The sequence below is a fragment of the Haliotis rufescens genome, unplaced genomic scaffold (genome assembly GCF_023055435.1).
Source record: "Haliotis rufescens isolate VD_foot unplaced genomic scaffold, xgHalRufe1.0.p SCAF_6, whole genome shotgun sequence".
NCBI lineage: Eukaryota > Metazoa > Mollusca > Gastropoda > Lepetellida > Haliotidae > Haliotis > Haliotis rufescens.
The window spans coordinates 27,547,319-27,570,122 of NW_025964334.1; the positions used below are offsets into that span (position 1 = coordinate 27,547,319).

The 22,804-nt window shown below is 36.7% G+C and overlaps 1 protein-coding gene, 1 long non-coding RNA gene and 1 pseudogene across 3 annotated transcripts; 1 reads left to right on the plus strand and 2 right to left on the minus strand.

The window, feature by feature from the left end:
• Positions 1-6,259: 6,259 nt before the first annotated feature.
• On the minus strand, positions 6,260-8,325 carry LOC124118596. Its single transcript, XR_006858509.2, has 2 exons — positions 7,283-8,325; positions 6,260-6,681 (listed from the first exon to the last, which is right to left on the minus strand). It is a non-coding gene; the product is annotated as an uncharacterized LOC124118596 (long non-coding RNA).
• Positions 8,326-11,771: 3,446 nt separating this feature from the next.
• Positions 11,772-16,526, plus strand: LOC124135379. Of its 2 annotated transcripts, XM_046500693.2 has the most exons (4): positions 11,772-11,872; positions 12,836-13,081; positions 13,510-13,560; positions 14,064-16,526. In XM_046500693.2, the coding sequence occupies exons 1-4, from the start codon at positions 11,818-11,820 to the stop codon at positions 14,438-14,440; spliced, it is 729 nt and encodes a 242-aa protein (XP_046356649.1). In that variant the 5' UTR covers positions 11,772-11,817; the 3' UTR covers positions 14,441-16,526. The 2 variants fall into 2 exon arrangements, with proteins under 2 accessions (XP_046356649.1, XP_048242613.1); XM_048386656.1 differs by lacking the exon at positions 13,510-13,560.
• LOC124135399 lies at positions 15,953-17,749 on the minus strand (annotated as a pseudogene).
• Between the last annotated feature and the right edge of the window lie 5,055 nt (positions 17,750-22,804).

A 22,804-nucleotide genomic window follows, 5' to 3' on the forward strand; every position in this document is an offset into this window, starting at 1 on the left:
CTTACTTAGTTTTGGATGACAGGCATTGTCTATGTTGATTATGAATTCATGCACTTAATGATATTTGTATTTATCAATTCTTGTTACCTGGAGGGTTGACAGGGCCGGACTCCTCGGCAAAGTCAATGCTGTTGCCGAGGTCAAAGCTGTCTGTGTCCAGCACGGGCGGCCAGGGGCCACGGACCATTGGTTTGGCCCCTGCCTCTTCTTGGTTATTTTCCTCGTGATCTGAAATTTGAAATAATGCTGCTTATTAATAATGTCCTTTTCAATCACATATAAAAGTGCTAAGGGAAAGGATTCCTTGTTTAAAGATAGATATGTGTAGTGTGTCAATGCATTCAAATAACATAGGAGCATGGAAAAAGCATGTATGAATCATTCCACTTCACAGACCATATCCTGGACAGAGTAAAACTGTATTATCAAAATTCAAATATCATGAAATTTAAAAGCTTTTCAAATAATTTTGAATAATGACATGGTTGAAAATTAAAGCATAAGAATTAAGAGGTTGCAGATAAATTAATGCAATCACAATAGTGAGGACATGGTTAGCTTTGTTTATTTGTTTGCCTCTTTAGTATTTTTTTATGTGATGCTTAACACCGAAATCAAAATGAAGGGTTGGAACTAAAATACTTTACAAGACAGGGTAAAATTCCATTGTACTGTTAAAACAATGGGAAGATTAGGAAATTTGTCTACAGATAAGTGAGCTGGTATTAATTTCCATGTCATTGTCCTGATTATATATTTGCAAAACAGTCTAATAGTTAAGGTATCATAAGCACTAGTAGACATTTGCCAATTTTATAGGGTTTTGTTATACTCATCATTATAATATATGGACTAGTGGACTAAAATGTTAGTTTCTATCGCTGAATTTGCAAATTTTCATGGATGTTTCTTATCATAATTGGAACTAAGCAACTGCTGACTCATGTTTTCTTGGTGATCAAGGGGAGATAATGTGATTTGTTTATGTCCTATAATATCTCCCTTGGATACATACTTTTTGCAAATTGCTTCATGGAAGTTTGTCATTTCTCCAATTTATTTTATGTTTGTTATCAATCTTAAATTTAAATAAAGATATAAATATATCACATATATATATACATATAGACCTATAGACATATATTTAGTTTATTGAAGGAAATGTTTCAGACCCTGTAGATCTAGTGAATATTTAACAACACAGTATCAATATTCATGTGGCAACTTTATTTTCGTCAAGGCTAATATTTTGCTTGTAATTAATATGTATAACCTGTGACCTTTTTAGTTGGGTACAGATTAAACATGTTGAAAGACTTATTCTTCATTACTACAACATAAAGATAAGATTAGGATATATGTGCTCCACATGAATGTATTAATGAAAACTGAAGGGCTTCCTTGAGTAGTCACAGGGAAACAATTGTGTAATCATGATGCAAACATTTCAAGGGTGAGAACTAAAATCAAAAGCTTTACAATGATGCTAAATTTTAAAAAAAAAATTGGCCATAGCTTCCACGTCTCCGGGCTACCTGCCCGGTGAGGGAACATTTGTTCAGTGCGCTGACCCCCCAACCCATTGGCACAAGGACAACAGTCACTTGGTGCAATGCCACTCCCCTTTCCCCTTAGTAAGTTATAGTAAATGTTAATCTACATCATTTAGATATATTTATAACATTTAACATTTAAAATTATGAAACATATTCATTTATTTTTTAAATTTCAAAATAAGTTAGACATTTTAGATTTTTTAGGAATGACTCACTATACTCATTTAAAAATATGGCTTCATGTCCAAAGTGTGAACTAGTGTGTCCTTCAAGATAAATTTAATTTTTAACAAAGACATTTTTCCATTAATATTACTGAGCTTTACCAAAAGTATGTGTAGGGCACATGTAGACATGTTAAAACTTCACTACCATGAGAGACTTTCTTTCAAATCAATTTCATGAAATACTAAACAAGGTAGTTTGCTGTTTCTACTATGACTATCATGGTATGGTAGATATTTTTAACATTTTAAACATCACAACTATCACGAGTAGATCTAGCCTACAATTTCGAAAATTGCTAAAAAAATAACAAATTCTTATTCCCGCCATTGCTTTTACACTGACAGTACACCTACTCAATTATTAATGAAAATGAATTAATGTTACTTACCGCTTATCTCTTCCTGGGAGTCGGACTCGGAGTAGGAATCGAGAGAATCGACTGATATGTCCGACTCGAAGTCCGACTCCCCCAAATCATCGTCGTCGCCAATTCCCACCGCAGACATTATTCCTTCTTGGTGGACAGCTTCGATCGCAATGTTGTCGTCTGTCACATGGGGCTATTTTTATCCCTATGAATATTCATGCTCTCGGCGGGAGGCGAACGTTTTTTTTATATTTGATTTGTGTTCATCGCGCTGATTCGATAAACAAAGCACGAAGATAAAGATTAAAGCATATAATGTATAAATATTTACATTGGATGTCATATTTAACACTGTTGGTGATTTCAACATCAAACTTTATTTTGTTTTACTCGGGCACCTGTAACCTCTGTGACGTTGCATGTCAAAGGTCGCGGGTCACGGTATTTCGTTCCAGACGAACAATCGGAAATTTGCCGCTCTTGCCAACCCCGTTATGGTGGATGATTGAAACCAACTGTCGATAACCGTAACAGCTTCATTTGTATTCGTGAAATAAAAAAACTTAGTCTTGCAATAATAATAAGGTATTTAACAATAACAAACCGCATGAATACAAATTTACATACTGAAATTAAACGAAAGATTATTAATAATTTAGTAATGAATTCTACTGTCAAAGAGCTAGCTATTTATATTTAGACATACGAACTAATAATAAATATATAGATTCATCGGGGACCGGTATTCAAGTAATTTTAACTGACATTTACACGTTCATAATTCAACATCATATAGTTCTTGTTTATATACTTATATAACCAATAAATTATAAATATATTCGACACTGCATAAGATCCTATATGCCGTTGCTACCAACCTACTTTTCAACGTCTTGTAATAAATTGGGTCGCCTCATTAAACATACGAAAACGTGACTTACATATAATCAGTCACAAAACATGAACAACACAGACCCAAGAGGGTGTGTCAAAGTTTACCATGTGCGTTTTCGTTTCTTCTGGGAGACATGCTTTCGACTTGTTTTCTCTCATGAAAAGTACCGCTAAGCGACCTTCAACTTCGGTCGCCATTTTGTTTTAAGTTTCGGCTAAAAAGTTGCGGTACCTTTTCTGTGTTTTTGCAGAATTTGAGGTTTAGGAAGCATGAATGGAATTTCTAAGTATACGTATGAATATGAGGAGTGGCACATTTTCACACAGACTGTTTTTAAAAGATGTCAGTAGGTATGTATAACTGTATGAATGTTTTTGAATACGCTTTGATATGAATGTGATGAACGAGGCCTTGAACAAATACTGTAAAAAAAATATATACACTCCATTCACCATCGATAAACTGGGCATTTAGTTGGTTTCATTAGCTAATTAATACATAGATACGTAGATATTTGACCATTTTCAATCTTTTAACCAAAATATTTATGAAGGTTTCAAACATTCCTTCGCATATGGATTTTCAATCAGTCGGTGCAATTTGTTCGAAATGAAAAAATATTTCAATGGCGGCACATTTGAACGAAAGTGTAAACAAGGGGAATTTGACTAACTCCATATGCGTTATTTATTGACAGTAGAGTTGTGAAAATGACACAGATGTGATGGAAATTTACTGCTTTTTGCGTTGTTGCAATTGCTATGGGCTTGGGGTAATCCAAAAATATTTTATTTCAATTCTTTTAACATGATGTTTCAGAAGGACATATATGTCCCTCTGGCACAGCAACTGCGTTTTGTGTAGGGACATATATGTCCAAATGGCATCCAGGGGGTTAAGGCGGGGAAGTATACGGAAAACGTTAAATTTGTGGCATGTATGTCGACATGTTGGTTTATTTGAAATTTCAAGCCACGCATTTACGGAAACAAAACATACAAATCATGTGCGTCGAATGTTGATGCTATTCTTTTCCAGCAGTAAGAGATACTTCAAAATCGTCTTTATGTAGTTAATTGATGTATCTGACCGTTTCTGGTCATTAGGTGACATTATTAAACCATTCATGTGTAATCCGATGTCCTTTTTTCCTCAAGGACTAATTTTCTGATTTTCACGGTGTATACAAAAGAAGAACTGTGCTCCGGAGATCGTAAATAACAGCATAATAAAAATTATGTTCTGAATATGCTTATTCATGAACAACGACGACATCTCAATTTAAATGTAATATGGCTGAATTCCATATTCTACACACCACACTTTTGATTGTTTGGATGCTCATGTTCACTGGAAATATTTGGAATAGTTATATTCCGTATTTTGAATTAACCCAATCCCCCGTGTGTGTTTTTTAATCAGTGCACCGCACATAACCACATGTGAAACGTTTGGTAGCAAAGTCATGATCAAAGCAAAATCGGAGTAGTGTGTCAGCGAATTTGCATCAAGGCTGTAGTATTTTCAACCGTTTAATGGAATTCAATGTACAGCCGTAGCTCTGGTCATTCATATATTTTGTGTCCCATAGCTCAAATCTATTTGCGTCTGTACCGTGTTCCACTGACCTCGATAATCTGTTTGATGAAGGCACAGCTCTCTACAGCCACAAAGTTAACACCGAAGGCTATGAGGAACAAAAAGATCGCCCATTGCGTGGATCGATGCTCATGATATTAGGCACTGGATTGTCTGGTCCAGACTCGATTATTTACAGACCGACGTCATATAGCTGGGATATTGCTGAGTGCGGCGTTAAACGACAAACCAATCAATCATCATCATATAAACTCAAACCAGTCATTGTTACAAGTAAACCACATTCCACAACAGTATATAGAAAAAAACCAAGTAACTCAACTCATCATGATCACAATTACTATTCTTTGAAAGAAAGAAATACAACAACAAAACTGACCAAAAAACGTAAAACAAGAGACGAGGAATCTCCGTTATTGATTAGTCCCGGTATTGAAATGTTCTCCAACTACGTGATAATATTTTGAGTATGTGCATCTGTGGTTGTGACAAAAAGACTTTATCTAGTATGACTTTTTTTGCCATATGGAGCCCTTAGTATTTTCATTTACATTATTATAACCAAATGGTAAGTGTAAAAAGAATGTGATCTATTTTTTGAGTATGTGCATCTGCCAATGTTGTTGGCAGTTTTGATACTATTTCCACATGTTTACATTTGTGCCAGAAATTGCTTCCATTTCCTTCGATCTACTTTTTAAATAAAGACCCAGGTAAGAATAGGTCTTCAGCAACCTATGCTTGCCGTAAGAGGCGACGAACAGGATTGGGTAGTCAGGCTCGCCGATTTGGTCGATGCAAAACATCATATTCCAATTGCGTAGTTCGATGTTCTTGGTGTCAATCACTGGATGATCTGGTCCAGACTGGATTATTTACAGACCTCCGTCATATGGCTGGAATAATGCTGAGTGCGGCGTTAAACAAGAAACTATTTTTAAATAGACCTATCCTATGCAAATGTATCAACTGTATTGCCCAATACTCAAAATAAATAATATTTTTTTCCACAACAGCGTTGTGTTATTTGTGGTTAATATAATTATGCTCCATCATGCCTTTCAGTAACATCATAATTATGCGTTTGTGAGGCATCACATATGGCGTGGAACTTTGATGCTCCGCCCCTCGGTCCTTTTGTCTGTCAATCAAATGCCATGCCAAACCGTGCTCTTACTGCCCAAACAACTCGTCTTGGTGTGTTGTAAGTGACTTGTAGCACGGGTTGCGACGGTCATTCCAAAATTGCGCGAGTTTGTGTAAAATTTAGTGACGTATAATATGACGTTAAATATGACGTCACATGCTTTCTGCCTTCGAAACGTTTTTAAAGTTTAATCTAATTGTTAAATCAAGTTTATTACCCATATGGGCTCAAATATGCAGTGTAATAACTTTTTGATATTTGCACAGTGTGCAATTAGTGATTCTCGAAGCTGATTGGTCAGTTAAACAAATGTCAATTTTCATTGGTCGACGGGACTATTTTTCTCTCATTGAGTTCATTCACAAATCCAGAGCATTCATTCACATGTTTTCCGTGCTACAATCTCACTTAATCGAGATTTATAAGACTAGAACATAGTTTCATATCAACCACATGATTTCACAGTATAATGAATAAAGCATTTATTTCGCACGAGTTTTAGTTTACAATAAGCGTAATTACAAAAAACAAAACTACGTCTGCATTGTTTGTAAACAAACATGGCTGACCATTTGACACCTGTCAAACTAAATGACCTCGTTAAAGTAGACGGAGATCTGACAGGAAGAGTTATTCGCATAATTCAACCTCTGAACACATTTCATGTCTTTGTTGTCAAAACTGCATATGGCCAGATTGAAGTTCCAAGTTTCAGATTGTGATGTTGCCAGAAACTGTTTCTAGTGCGCTAAAACTCAACACCACCAAGTCCGGATTTGCGTCTGTGTTAGAGGACTTGCTGTTTGGCGAATCTTTCGACCACACGAATCCCCAAAACCGGACTTTGTATAGACAGGTTTGCCTTTGTGAACGATGATGACATCGATAACTGCCAATGAAAAGGAAAACACAATGAAAAAGACTAAATTTGACAAGTTGACATGAACTTAGTTCAAATTTATAGGCTACTGGTAAGAAAAACACGAAAAATAAGACTACTCATACTTTCAATGATGGCATAAGAATAAAAACAAATTCCTTTTGCAACAACAGTTAGACTTTCCGAAAGACATTATAAACATACGCCATTTCGTAGAATTTAAGTTTGTAACATTGTGTGAAGAAATAAGAACGCGACACTTTTTTATACAATGTATACTATACGTTTTTGTAACCGCGACGTCAGCACAGTACGGCGCTGAGCGGTATGTAGGCTGACTGACGTCCGGGCACCATAAGACTATGAGGTTAATGACACAGGAAAGGTGCAACTAAACATTATTCTTTGCAAATTTATCATTTCGGCATGCACATCAGACGGTTCAGAATTCGAAATGCGTACTTTGAAGGAGATCAAGGGTAGCACCGAGTGCTACCTTAGCGACAAGATTACCAACATCTGGTTGCGAAATCGATGCACTTTGCTGAACTCAAATAGGTTTTGAAATCAAAACAAAAATAATTAAAAATACAAGGAAAAGAAAACTTACCCCAGCGAGGTGATCCTGTGTCCGACATTGAACTAAATGAACTCCGTGAATGCGGACAGCTTGTCACCAAGTCTCCAGATACCGTGTTAGTCTATCAACAGGTATTCGACCATATTATGAATCACATCAAAATATCAACAAACTCCCGTTATCTGACTGTGTCCACTCCACAAGCGCGTTTGACTCAGACAAGTCCTCCTAAAATCCCACATGCACATGTTTCCCATCAGTCACACTTGTCTCAAATCACAAACGATGTTCATTAAACTTGTTGTCCGGATTAAACTGTAACGCCGGTTCTCTTGTCATTCCTGGTTTCGGCTGTCTCATATCTGGGTCAAGTCGGGTCATTCTTTCCGACACTGACAGCAATCGTATTTTTCAAAGTTTACCTACTTGTCGTAACTTTTCTCAATCAAACATGACTTCCGTACATTCCTTCTATGTTGTTGATACAGGTTTTTGCATTTTTACCGAATGACACATGAAAAAATTGACAGGTTTTCCGTGTTTCCTCTTCTCAATGTAAAAATTCATGTCCATGGTGATGCACGACGGCTATTGTCTTGTCAATGAGAGGTCTTGTCAAAACAAGCCTTGATTAAAAAGCCTGTTGAACCTTTTTTGGAAATTGTCTTCTTTTATCAATGGTAGATAGTGTACGCTGTATAACTCAGACAGAAATATAACTGCAATAATGTGATCTTTCAAGTTTTGTTAACAGAACTATATTTTTACGCGTAGCAAGACGTTGTTGATTGAGTAATGCGGCTGGAGTGAGTGGACAGTGTTTTTTCACACGCGGATTGATACAAAACAGCTGTTTCTTGATCGGCGACAGTTCATTGTTTTTTTCTTGAAACATGTCTTTAATATGACTATGGGTAATAAATAGAATAACCCACGAGGTACGAGTGATTACGGAAAATATGTCACTCGTGAAATTAATCTTTTAAGTTCCTCGCTAAAGCTCGGAACTTAAAACATTAATTTCACTCGTGACATATTTTCCGTAATCACTCGTACCTCGTGGGTTATTCTATAAGTAACCTTTGGAATTTTCAAAGGCACATTAGAAATTTCAACTATTAATTTTCCGAATTTAGCAAAATGCGTTCTGTGTCCAGTTGCTTTTATGTTTGACAGTTACATTGTAATCTTTTAATAAAGTTATAAACATTTCTATTGTTTTTTGGTTTATTTACGTTATTACTCTTGAACACTGTACAACACTGAAGAAACATTGTCGTAAGTTTGAAATTTCTCAAGCCAGTAGGCGGGGCTTGCTGATCTTGGCATCAGCCAATGGTAATAATCTTTAACAAACCGTGCTCTTACTACCATAATATACAGCACGGGTAGGATCAAAGGTACCGCTTGCAACCCGTGCTACAATGTATAGTTATCCACTAGGCCTAGATAGGCGTTCGAAGCGATGCGGTGAGATCAGCTGATCGTTCACTCCAGGTCGCTTTGTTGACGTTTTGCAATCGGTAATGAAAGTGTTGCCCTTGATATTTGAATATGAAAATTAAGTAGATTTTGTATATACGTTCCTATATCTATGTTGTAGCATCGCCGAGCAGGCCACATCATATGCATGCATTTCAGTATGTACAACGGTGAGGCGATACGGTACGCGAAATGTGAAGGTCTCATGCAACGTTGCCCGTAGCCTCAATGTTGACATTGACATTGAATATTGACAGCAACACATGTAAGTATTTGTCAGAGACAGAGAGCAATGAGAAATGTTCTCAAGAAATTGTAAGAGTAACAGGCACTGTAAAATTACGTCATCAACTCGATATCATGATACAATGTTCAAAATTAAAGAAATGGAAATCACTAAAATCTGTTTTGATATTTACGGGTGCATGTTGTATACAAGGATTTTATGTATATGAATGGTAGCTGTTTTTTGCCAAATACTACCATGATTATATTTCAATATGATCAATGAAAGATATATATTATTTTGTCCTTTTTTTAATTTTACAAAGTAGAAAAAAAATTCAGACACAGAGGACCCTATATATTAGTTAAAATACATATTCAAGAGTATTTGTACCAACTACAATTTTTATAAAATAAAACAATATATTCATACTAATTGCCAATCTCTATAATGTTGATTGTATTAACAATGCAGTGTCTACATCCAGTTTGCATTGACAATAATCATATGATTGTCACACAGATAAATCTGATTCTTAACTTCATTAGGCCTTGCTTTTTATGTTTCGTTGTTCTAAACTGATGTTTCAAATTCCAACATAAACAAATTTTTAATGTTTTTCTTTTTTCTCTTCACACCAAAAGATATCTGCATTGCACAATGACTCTTATTATTTTATTTAATATCTTGGCACATTTGTGCATGTGTACTAGTATTTGATTACACTGCATGACTTTTTAGCTGTCATCTGTTTCTGAACTGAATATTATGCTAATAAAGATAAGTAACATAAAAAGGGACTCTGGTATTCTTTCAGGTTTGGAGAATCAATCAATTTATTGTGAAAGCATTTTTAATTTCTTACATAAGTTACTTTGATCTTGATAAGATCAAAATAGATCCAAATTAAATTGAAGAGATTAAATTATGCAGTCTTATTCATTTCAGCCAGTCTGTCTTAAATCCGGTCCTATTTTTCATGCAATAATAAATGAATGAAAATATAAGAAAAAATATACCTTACCTGTGTGAATCAGTCAATTTGCATATTGACTGAAATTTTCAGTCCAAATACATATTGGGACTGATTATAGACACTGACTGTAACATATCTAAGTATAATCTGTTATATGCAAAAACAAATAACATAAATAAATCCATTTATCTGCATGGAATGACTGTGGGGTTCAATTTGCATTTATTTAACCATCAGAAGATTTGATGAAAAACTTTCATATTCATATTTTCATATAAAATTCATATTTGCTATATGATATTAATATCTACAAAATATACTTTATTCTACAGGTGTCTTGAAGTACTATTGAATGAAAATCAGGATACTTAGATACAGCAGGATAGTACGGAAGCGTAGTAGGGTCACGGTGAATTTATTTTTTGTCTAAGTATCTCCTACGTAGGACTTAGTATCTCCTACGTAGGACTTAGTATCTCCTGCGTAGGACTTAGTATCTCCTACGTAGGACTTAGTATCTCCTGCGTAGGACTTAGTATCTCCTACGTAGGACTTAGTATCTCCTACGTAGGACTTAGTATCTCCTACGTAGGACTTAGTATCTCCTGCGTAGGACTTAGTATCTCCTGCGTAGGACTTACTATCTCCTACGTAGGACTTACTATCTCCTACGTAGGACTTAGTACTGATATATAGTGTGTTCTATTCAAACCTCATTCATGAGCTGCGGAATGGAGAAAGCAATTTCTTTGTATTTTTCGCTGGGTTTAGGATACAATGAAATACTGACGTGTCTAGCACATATCAAGTAGATTTTTACGTATTTGCATACTTTCTCAATGAAAGTTAACCATTCTTTGACATTTGTTTATGAAAATGTGTAGACTTGTCAAACATGAAACGGATGAAAAGCATATGCAATATCTTGAATGGACTGTACAACCAATGTAAACATAGGATAACTACGCAAAAATACAAGTTATTGGTACCTCCTGATGTCGTACAGAGGTGCAGATAAGGTGAGTGTAGCAGGATATTAACTTTATCTAGAATTAGGAAGGTGGACAAGTTGAAATGCATCATATTTGTTGTCGTCTGGGGGCGGGGCTGGGGGCGGGACAGTCGTCTGCCATCTGTAGGCCCTCTATTTATATCTCGCACGCATGAGTGTGTGAATTATATGGGTTAATTTTATTTAAGAAAACAAAGTGAGGTTACATATAGACACTTTGTATGTAGATCTATGTATAAATCATGAGGTGGGTGTCCACAAACGGCACGTTGAATGCTGTCACTAATGCCAGTACGGACCGCTCGCAAAAACAATAAATGGAAATAGCCGGGCTCGCACAGGCTGAATATCATTATCATTAGGCCTAAATCTAATGTTATTAATTCACTACTTGTTACATGAGGTTCACCACACACAAAGCAAATGTTGGATGTGTTCTCTGTAAACAAAGCGAGAGACACGTCCTGTCGATCTATAATTGGAAAATGGAACCTAATATATAAAATGTGAAACAATATAGATCTAAAATGACAATGGTATTTTTTACCAGATCAACACTGCACACGTAAAAACTATAGAAAACACAAATGTGAAATATCTGCCTTGAATCTAACTGTATTCCAAACAGTTTGCAAACATGTCAATTTAGCCTATGATGTACTGATGCTCCAGGTACTCCAAAATATAAAATTATCTACCAGGCTTATAGGTCCTGGTTTATTTGAATACCCCCCCCCCCCCCCACCCACCCACCCCCCCTCCCCCCCAATTAAATCAAACTGAAAAATAAAGCATAAAACGGTAAAATTATCATAATTGTTACAATACCTTATATCTTCTTTTCCAGATGCAGTTCTTCATCCTTTATTATGGAGAGAGTGAAGAGCAGTTTTGCGACAAGTTCAACAGGAGAAAGAATCTTAAGTATGTTTTAATTTATGAAACTGTATTGTTTAAAATATCATCAAAACAGTACCTTTTGGAAGTACGCTTATCACTTACATACAGATTCTTTTGAAAGATAGCCAAGAAACTATTATAATATGATAAGACGAGAACACTTCCAAAATAACATTTAAGTTAGTTAGTCCGCTCTCTCCAACCTACACAATAGATTAAGTAAACAAAACCAACATCATGCAGCTTACAGCTTTCATCACCCACAAATAATTGACCTTAAAGCTAAAATGGTCCAACTGGAGGAATATCTACAAAAACACATTCACAAATGTCAAATTATTCTGCACCCATAAAAAAATTTTAAAAACCATTTCTGTAATTTGTAACATCTACAAATTCTGCAAAACTTCTCATCTAGACAGCCATTCTGGGGAAATAAATTCAAACTAATCACACTTTTCATCATCAATTATGATCTTTATACAGCACAAACTGCACAATTAATAAAAAGGAAAGCCTCATGAACAGACAGAACCAATAGCATCATCAGTATTTGCATGTCATTAATGTAACTCAGACCTTTTCATGGTGTTTAGAAACAATAATGTTAAAAAATGAAACATATTTAAAACCAAATCATAATGATAAGGAAAATTATTAGTACTTTGACTCTGACAATATATCTGAAACATCATAAAGTTAAACTAAATAATAGTCTTGGTTCTCATGCAACACCCGCATCATCATAAAGTCTGCAGCACGTTTTGTTTTTATTTCCATATTAATTTTTTTTTTATAAACATCCTGATACTTAACACAGTGCACAACAAAAATTGAAAATGGAAACGAAGACGAAACATGCAATGAACTTTATGATGATGTGGGCAGTGCCTGAGAAGCAAGACATATTTTGTTCAGCCTAACAAAGAATATTCAAAATGTGAAATATATAATAATTCATTCTTTGACTCTTTTGTCTGATTACAGATGTGACAGAATCTCTGCAACTCATGACTGACATGAACATGATCTCAGTGTTTGGTGACCTGGCAAGAAATCAAGGCGTTGCACTTGGTCCAAGGGCAGAATTTGATTCTGTGTCACAGAGCGCGTACAGCAGAGATATTCCTGATGCCGATCTAACTTCACTCGCTTCTGCTGCCCCAAAACATCTGTGTACCCAAGAAAAGGTTCGGTTCATGGAGCTCGCAGTGGCCTCACTACCTACACAGTGTATGTATTACAAAACCTGTTGGTATTGTATTCTTTTAAAATTAGAATCCTGAGAAATTTACTTTCCATGCTTCATCAATTCTGCTGTAAAATAAATTGAATATTTTCACTATTTGATACCTTTGACGGTTAGGGGTTTCAAGGTCAGAATACGTCTCCAGTGGTTCATATTTGTCATGAGAACCGACTACAGTTGAGATCTGACTCACTGACTTGTCAGATTGTGTGTCATTGTGGCCTAACAACAGGCACACACTCACACTCTCATATTTGCAGTTTTCACTCATCAGCATTTGCAATGCCTGGTGTCTTTTCATACTCACACACTTGTATATGCCATGTGATGTATTTTGCTTTAATATATAATGTTTAATAATAATTTCATAAATTTTATTCAGTTAGTGCTAAATTGGGTTCAATTATTCCAGCTCGGACACAAAGCTGCTTTGATGCTGTCAACAAACAGACAACCCCCACAGGTAAAATAAGCAAATACCTGTACATTATAAAATTGAGATACAGGGGCAGGTTCATGAAAAAATGACATTGAAACAGGGGAGATTGCCAGAATTTATCACAACAATGAGGGAGTGGGGGCATAAGAAAATGATAGTTCTATTTTTTGAAATTTGAAATTTCTACAATATTAAGGGGCTGCTCATTTATTAGGGATAAAATATGATAGCCCTAAGACCAATTTGAACGGTCCCACTTCCCCTGTAATAAATTAAGGCCCTTCATTCGAAAATTATAATGTCTAGAACTCATTTATTGACCAAGGAGTTTAGTGTCTCCTTTTAGAACAGCAGGAAGTCAACATAAATCTGTGTGCATAGTAAGAAGATTGTTTAATCGATAAAGCCATATGTACCATAGCGTTTTAAACCATCAAATTTCAGTTATCAGTATGATTTATAGTAGCTTTGGCCTTGAAGATATATTGCGTTGGTTTATTGACTAATTATTATCTTTTATGTTACAGATTATCAAGCGGGTGAAGCACAAGTGCAACCAGTTTGGTCGAACCCTAGATTCGTAACACAGAAGGACAAAGAAGCTACTTATACTTTGATTGACATATATGGTAGTTCTGAAATTAGAAAGTTGATTGGAGATAAGAAAACCAAGTCAAAATATGTTTTTGAATTAATAGCGCAACAGATGGAGGAGAAAGGATTCTTGATTTCAGACAGGGCTGAAAAGGCTTGGGAACGATGTGCCCAAAAATGGAGAAACTTGGAGAGATCGTTTAAAGACTATAGTATATTTTCCATCAAAACAAGACAGGAGCAGGAAAGAAGAAGAAGCCAGATTTTTTCGATGAATTGTATTCCATCATTGGACAGAAACACACTGTAAGTCCTGTGGCACTTAGTGACACATCTGTACCTGCTGACACATCTGAACAGATGAACTTTGACATCACATCAAACAGCTCATCACCTTTGAGAAAAGCTGTCACAAATGATAATCAGGTCAAGGATGCTGACTGCCAAGAAGCACCATCAACAGGAAAAGCTAAAGCAAAGAAGAGGAAGCTGACAGTTGTTACAGAGCTGCTTCATCAGTATAGAAAGGAGGATCTCCAACTAGAAATGGAAAGGGAACAGAAAGAACAGGTTCGATTTGATGAGCTGAAAACACTTTTGGTAGGTCAGCATCAGGATCGCATGAAAGCCATGTATGCACTTATTGATGCCTTGAAAAATAAAACATAAAACATGATATGTCAACATTCTTGGATGTTAAATGTGCTCTCATCCTCCAATTATTTGCACTGTTAAATAACCTTGATGTTAATGACCATGGTTACCTGATCATGCTGATTGCATCACATGTCGTTTTCTTCAGGATACCCCAATATGTGAATTACTTATAACAACAAAGAAAATATTCACATGTTTATTACAGAAAACATGGGAAGTTTTCACAGAACACTTTGTTCACAATGCTTTACACAGCTGAACTATTCGTGACTGTTGTGAATGACATGTAAGGCTGGTATTAAATATGTCAGACATTTTGCTGCTAATAATATGCCTGTTCATTATCTTTCAGAAATGTTTTGATTGTAACTTTAACCAATGAACCCAATATTTTGACAGGGATATCCGATACAAACATATTCAAAATAACATGCCAGTTATATAATTTTTGGTCTTTATTGAACATGGTTTACATTGTGCATGTAATTATGGTAAGCAACTGGTCAGTTTATAGCTTAATTTAAGGCTGTTCTCAATTTAGCATGCTGTGTCATGCTGTACTCAACCTGTCAATTTAGCATGAAGTATCATGCTATACTCAATCTGTCAATTTAGCATGCTGTGTCATGCTGTACTTAACCTGTCAAGTTAGCATGCTGTGTCATGCTGTACTTAACCTGTCAAGTTAGCATGCTGTGTCATGCTGTACTTAACCTGTCAATTAAGCATGAAGTATCATGCTCAATCCAACCTGTCAATTCAATTCATGTTGTTAAACTGACTATTGACCATTTGTACAAAATACTTTTGTATCATACACTATAGTTTGAATATAATATAAGAACAGACTACATGTATGTTTAAATTGTTATTTCCATGGTTATCAGTAATGTGTCATAGGTTTCATAAGTTCATAGTTTTGATAAAGTTTGGAAGTTATTCACTGTTGAGAGTAATTTTTTTTGAAATATACTCCCGAGTTTAGAAAATGTTCCCCCTGAAATATGTGGTGAGTCATCATGACTCCCATTTCTATCAGGCTGTTTTAAGCCATGTATGTGTTAGTAACCAGATCTGTATTCTGATATGGACTACAGCTGAAATGGCATATGAAATGCCAATTAACCACTTTGTTGACTGTTACACCTGATGAGAGTGGTTATGATTATAAGGAATTGGCAATTGCATCACGCTTCAGTGAGCCAGCAGTACTGCTGGTATTGCCAGTGGGTTGAGGAGTAGCTACATGGTAGCTGTCATCAGACTCTACACTGTCTGGAACATCATCATCATGGTACTTGCAGAAGTTGTGTAGGACACATGCAGACATGATTGTGCAGGGAATGTTTTCAATTTTGGAATCAATATACTTTAACCTACAAAACCTGTTTTTCAAATGACCAAAAGCAATTTCAAATTACAATTCTTGTTTGAGACTGTTTCCTGTTATATTTCAAATGAACCATCTTCAAATTACCATGGTCCTTGTATGGAACCATCAGCCATTTCTTTAGGGCATATGCAGAATCCCCTACCAAATGATACTTTTCACCAGGAAAGTGCTGAGCCACATTACTTTGAATAGATTGAGACAGGTTAGAATGGCTGAAAACACGCGCATCATGGGCTGATCCAGGTACTCCTGAAACAAACAGACACATGGTCATAGATTGTTAACATAATTTTGTTATTTGTTCATTGTAACTTAGGTTGAAATACAATTGTGATTGAATACAAAACAGTTTATTTGTCTTTATTTCTAAGACATTACTTTGGAGATAGATAGATAGATAGATAGATGATAGATAGATAGATAGATATGAGCATAATTATTGCTACAGATACAAAACACTGGGTCATGCTGAATCTTGAAGCATTCTGGGATAATTGTAGAAGGTATGATGGTATATTTGCCAAACTGTGAAACACATAGTAAATAAAATAGAATATATAGTGGGCCCATCAGTACCTAGTCCTAAACAAAATGTATCCATGTGCATGAACAATTTTGCTCACCTGCAAAACAGTCTGTAAACACTCCATGGCTGTCACAGACAGCCTGTAAGATGACTGTATGGGTCATTTTCCTGTTGTTGTAATCCTCCTGGTGACTTGATGGAGCTTTAATGGGAATGTGGCAACCATCGATGGCTCCAATGACCCCTGATAGCATGAAAAATATGTCTGCTCTACAATGTGCACTTATAGGCTACAACAGACTACTTTGCCTCACTTCCTTCTAACCTGACCCCCCAGGTCCTCCTGTACTGAGGTTGCCTGGCTAATGACTTATATGGACTTGTACAGATGCCATTCGCCATGCTGCTATGTTACAGTGCAGGTTAGCATGCAGCGGAGGGAGACTAACAGTCAAAGGGGACATAAAGGTTTTCAAGTAGGCCTATATAAGGACACAAATTCAAAGTGTATTCATCATGTTTATTGTTACAACTTATACAATGATATATTATATACTAGTCTAAGACCCGACAAAAATATACGTGACATGTTTCAACATGATCAACAGATGATAGTTTAGCAATTTAAATAATCATACAAATGAATACAATTATCTATGAAAAATATCCGGATATCCACTTGTCTACTTACCTGGAAATCCTGCACGGTCTTGAAATTCTGATGCAATTGTAGCCATCCTATGTGTATCAGGCCATTTTATGTATTTCTTTGCCATCTTTTCAATAACGGTATTCACCGTGTGTACGACCGAGTGGACACTGCTCTTGGCTACTCCAAATTTAACACTGATGGTCCTCATTGAATCTTGATTTGCCAGGTACCACAGCGTGATCATAGTGGACTTTTCCAGGGACACAGGCGTATTACCTCCAGAGAAGGTAGTGACAATACTCGGATCTGTTTGGTGTTATTCCTGACAGCTGTTCGAAGCTTGTCCTGTGCAACCTGAAGTGAGATTGGAAATCATCAGTCGAGTATCGAGGGACAATCACTTCAGCATACTCCTCATGATGAGGATGGTCGTCTGGCTGCATTTCAAGAAGACAGCCACTTGATAATAAAGACGATCTTCTTCGAGATTGAGGCCTTAATAAATAATCAAACAAAAACTGGTTTGGCTCATCGATAGCGTCTATCAACGCAGCCAACCCAGTGCTGCCGATTCCTCCTTCCGCCATGTTGTTTTGAATTTCGCGCTCCGGTCAAGGTGAAAGTCGTTTTCGCGCCACGGTCAAGGTCGCAGCGACCAACTCTCGGTCCCGAGACCGGCGTTTATGACCAGCCGCCTTTGGTCAAGTCGCGAAAACGTACATCTGGGCTCCGTCTCTAATATTACAATATAGAATTATCATTGGGGATTTAATATAAGACAGATACCCGTGATCACTAATATGCTATTTTCGAAATTCATTTTTCCGAGTAAATATCCGAAATTTAAATTTCAAGACATGCTGTAAATAACGCCGTGAGTGGTGATTTAGTACTGTGTAAAAAAATGGCGACGTTTACTATGTACCTGATTTTTATAGGTAATTTTCAGTATTTTTGCTTGGCCTAAAATGCCAGTGGGTGATATGACCGAACAGGGAATTTTCCACAGTATTCAAAACTGTGAAGTGTATAGAATCTTAGTGTGCGTGGTGCAGTTTGAATTTTATTCGACTTCAAAGTGAGGGTTGAAAGGAGGGATAATATATGTCATCTCTACTTTATAACATTTTTAGGGATTTTGTAAAGCTTCATTATGGACAAGGTGTAAATTGACCTCGTTGCCCGAAAATCTATAAAACTTTCAAAGATCAATCAATCAGAATAGCGACCGCGACAGTTATGTACACTGGTGGTATGGAAGAAGTTGCCTATTTACATTTTCAAGCAAATACAACATTACCCTCATGGTGCCTTTACGTCAGTCAGCCTGCATACCGCTCAGTGCCGCACTATGATGACGTCGCTATTTTAAAAACGTATACATTGTATCACAAGTGTTATCGTCAAGTCACACAAGTTCGATCGACATCTTACTTCGATAGGCCGTTTTGAACAAGAAAACATTGATGCAGAGCATCAAAGTTCCCCGCCATATGTGATGCCTCACAAACGCATAATTATGATGTTACTGAAAGGCATGAAGGAGCATAATTATATTAACCACAAATAACACAACGCTGTTGTGGACAAAAATATTATCTATTTTAAGTATTGGGCAATACATTTGATACATTTGCATAGGGTAGGTCTATTGAAAAAAAGTTCCTTGTTTACGCCGCACTCAGCAGTATTCAAGCCATATGACGGCGTGAGTCTGGACCAGATAATCCAGTGATTGACACCAAGAGCATCGAACTACGCAATTGGAATATGATGGAATATGATGTTATGCATCGACCAAATCGGCGAGCCTGACTACCCAATCCTGTTCGTCCCCTCTTACGGCAAGCATGGGTTGCTGAAGACCTATTTCAAACCGGGGTCTTTATTTAAAAAGTAGATCGAAGGAATTGGAAGCAATTTCTGGCACAAATGTAAACATGTGGAAATAGTATCAAAACTGCCAACAACATTGGAAGATGCACATACTCAAATAATAGATCACATTCTTTATACACTTGGCATTTGGTTATAATAATGTAAATGAAAATACTAAGGGCTCCACATGGCAAAAAAGTCATACTAGATAAGGTCTTTTTGTCACAACCACAGATGCACATACTCAAAATATTATCACGTAGTTGGAGAACATTTCAATACCGGGACCAATCAATACGGAGATTCCTCGTCTCTTGTTTTACGTTTTTTGGTCAGTTTCTTTTTTGTATTTCTTTCAAAGAATAGTAATTGTGATCATGATGAGTTGAGTTACTTGGTCTTTTTCTATGTACTGTTTTTATCCAGTGTCAGTAACTGTTGTGGATTGTGATTTACTTGTTACAATTACTGGTTTGAGTTCATATATTGATGATTGATTGGTTTGTCGTTAAACGCCGCACTCAGCATTATTCCAGCTATATGACGGCGTTCTGTAAATATTCGAGTCTGGACCAGACACTCCAGTGATTAATATCATGAGCATCGATCCACGCAATTTGGATCGATGCCATGCATCAACCAAAGCCTGACCACCCGATTCCATTAGTCGCCTCTTACGACAAGCATAGTCGCTTGATATACGTTAAGATGTAACATAACAAGTCATCCATACTACTTAACAGAAGTAAAACTGCCTGTCCATTCGGATTAGTCTGACCCAAACTATTCCGCTGATGGGAGTCAAATAATGCATACGAATCAAAGTCCGTAAAAATTGCAATAGAGACATCATTAAAAGTTACCAAAAGTATCTGGGATATCAATATTGCTTGTTGAAATGATTCTATGAAATTTGTTTTCCCTGCTTCAATATTTGGAGCACCTGTGACGGGGCCATAAAACTGATCTGTTATGTAGACAATATCGCTTGAGGCCTAATTACCCCTCCTAGCCTTCAGTGTTAACTATGTGACTGTAGAGAGATGTGCCTTCATGCAACAGATTATCGAGGTCAGTGGAACACGGTACAGGCGCAAATAGATTTGAGCCATGGACACAAAATATATGAATAGCGACCAGAAATAAGCTTAAACTTACCCATCTCAAAATCAGAAATTAAAAGTGTAAATAAGCAAAAAATCACCAAAAAATGGCATAACCTATATCTAAACTCAAATAGCCAAATCAAAAAAGTACTCAGCAAACCACTAACCAAACCAAAAATTCACCATCCATCAAAACAAATCGACAGAGTAATCACTAAACTCCAAACAGGACACACCAACCTAAATAACCACCTAAAAAAAAATAAAAAAACATACTACAGGTAACTGCCCACACTGCAAACAACTAGAAACCCCAGAACACGCACTCATCTACTGCACACACTACCTAACACATCGAACCGCATTACAAACCACCCTCAATCTAAACAAGGCTCTCACTCTAGAAGCAATACTAAACCCACAAAACAAAACTAGAAAACTTCAAGGCCTTAGGCGTATTCTTAATCAAAACGGAACTAATAAAACGCATCTAAAAACACTATAATCCACCAAATCAAAATTACATAAACACACAAACATCCACCATACCCAGCTCCCTTAGTTCTCCTCCCCTACCCCATCGGCATCTATTCCAATTCTCAAAATTCCCAAATTCTATATAAGCAACCCCAAAAGCCCCCTCTTGGGTTGCACACACCACTTTCGCCCCTTTCGGAAACACATTAAATGGCCTGGCCGGGCCCGTGTGCGAAATACGCATCAGTCGGAAAGCGCACGTTAAATCTCCAAAGTAAGTAAGTAAGTAAGTAAGCTACGGCTGTACATTGAATTCCATTAAACGGTTGAAAAATACTACAGTCTTGATGCAAATTCGCCGACACACTACTCCGATTTTGCTTTGACTTTGCTACCAAACGTTTCACATGTGGCTATGTGCGGTGCACTGATTAAAAAAACCACGGGGGATTGGGTTAATTCAAAATACGGAATATAACTATTCTAAATATTTCCAGTGAACATTAGCATCCAAACAATCAAAAGTGTGGTATGTAGAATGTGGAATTCAGCCATATTACATTTAAATTGAGATGTCGTCGTTGTTCATGAATAACTTTATTCGGAACATATTTTATATTATGCTGTTATTTACGATCTCCGGAGTACAGTTCTTCTTTTGTATGCATCGTGAAAATCAGAAAATTAGTCCTTGAGGAAAAAAGGACATCGGATTACACATGAATTGTTTAATAATGTCAGCTAATGACCAGAAACGGTCAGATGTATCAATTAATTACATAAAGACAAGTTTGAAGTATCTCTTATTGCTGGAAAAGAATAGCATCAACATTCCACGCACATGCTTTGTATGTTTTGTTTCCGTGAATGCGTGGCTTGAAATTTCAAATAAACCAACATGTCGACATACATGCTACAAAATTAACGTTTTCCGTATACTTCCCCGCCTTCAGGGCGGGGAAGAATTATATTTCCCGCGATATGTAACGAGAAATTACGGTACCTGCAGCTTTGATCTGCTGACAACACCGCTTTCGTTCGCTTGGACCGGAAAATGCTTCGTGTCAAGTTACTAAACGTAAGTAATAGCTCATATTCAGCAAACACTCACTTTTTAACCCGAGATCACTAATGTAACTTGATCAGCTCAAATAAAATGTCAATTGTAATAAATGGACAATACACTCCATGGTTCGAAGTGAAATGTCGCCTCAAACAAGGTTGTCTTTTATCACCGCTTTTATTTAACCTCTATGTGAACGATCTGATTGACAAGGTAAATGCTATGTCTCTAGGCGTTGAAGTCGACGGCGAAAACATCAGTATCCTCGCCTATGCAGATGACATCATACTCATTACAAAAAATGAGGAGAATATGAATCTGTTGTTGGACGTTCTCCATAAGTGGTGCGTTGAAAATAAATAGAACATAAATGCAGGAAAGTTCAAGTTAATCCACTTCAGGAATCCATCGGTATGTCAAACTACACAGCGTTTCGAGTGTGGGACGAATGTTATTGAAATTGTCGACAGTTATAATTATCTGGGTTTACTCCTCTCTGAACACTTGGACTATAGGAGAATGGGACAAGCTATAGCAAGTTCGGCTAACAGAGCGTTAGGGCTGCTGATATCAAAATTCAAGGTTCTCGGAGGGATGCAGTACAATACATACACTAAACTTTATGACTCCATGGTGTGGGCGACAATGCAGTACGGATCAGCTATCTGGGGAACATACAATGTCAGCTGTATCAACGCAGTCCATGCGATTTTTCATGGGATTGAGAAAGTTTGCTCCGAATAATGCTGTATCTGGAGACATGGGGTGGATTCCCCCAATAGTAAGACAATGGGAAACTATCTCAAAGTTCTACAAACGTTGCAGCTCCCTTCTACAACATAGATTAACAAGAAAAGTATTTGTGTGGGCCAGTAAACACGCACTAAACAACAAGAGGAACTGGAACTTCAGAGTACACACG

What these genes read in the sequence shown, in the direction of transcription:
- LOC124135379 (XM_046500693.2), top strand. Translation starts at nt 11,818, where the DNA reads ATGGAGAGAGTGAAGAGCAGTTTTGCGACAAGTTCAACAGGAGAAAGA. An exon ending in AACAGGAGAAAGAATCTTAA is followed by an intron (nt 11,873 to 12,835) that starts GTATGTTTTAAT and finishes GTCTGATTACAG; the next exon opens with ATGTGACAGAATCTCTGCAA. An exon ending in GGCCTCACTACCTACACAGT is followed by an intron (nt 13,082 to 13,509) that starts GTATGTATTACA and finishes CAATTATTCCAG; the next exon opens with CTCGGACACAAAGCTGCTTT.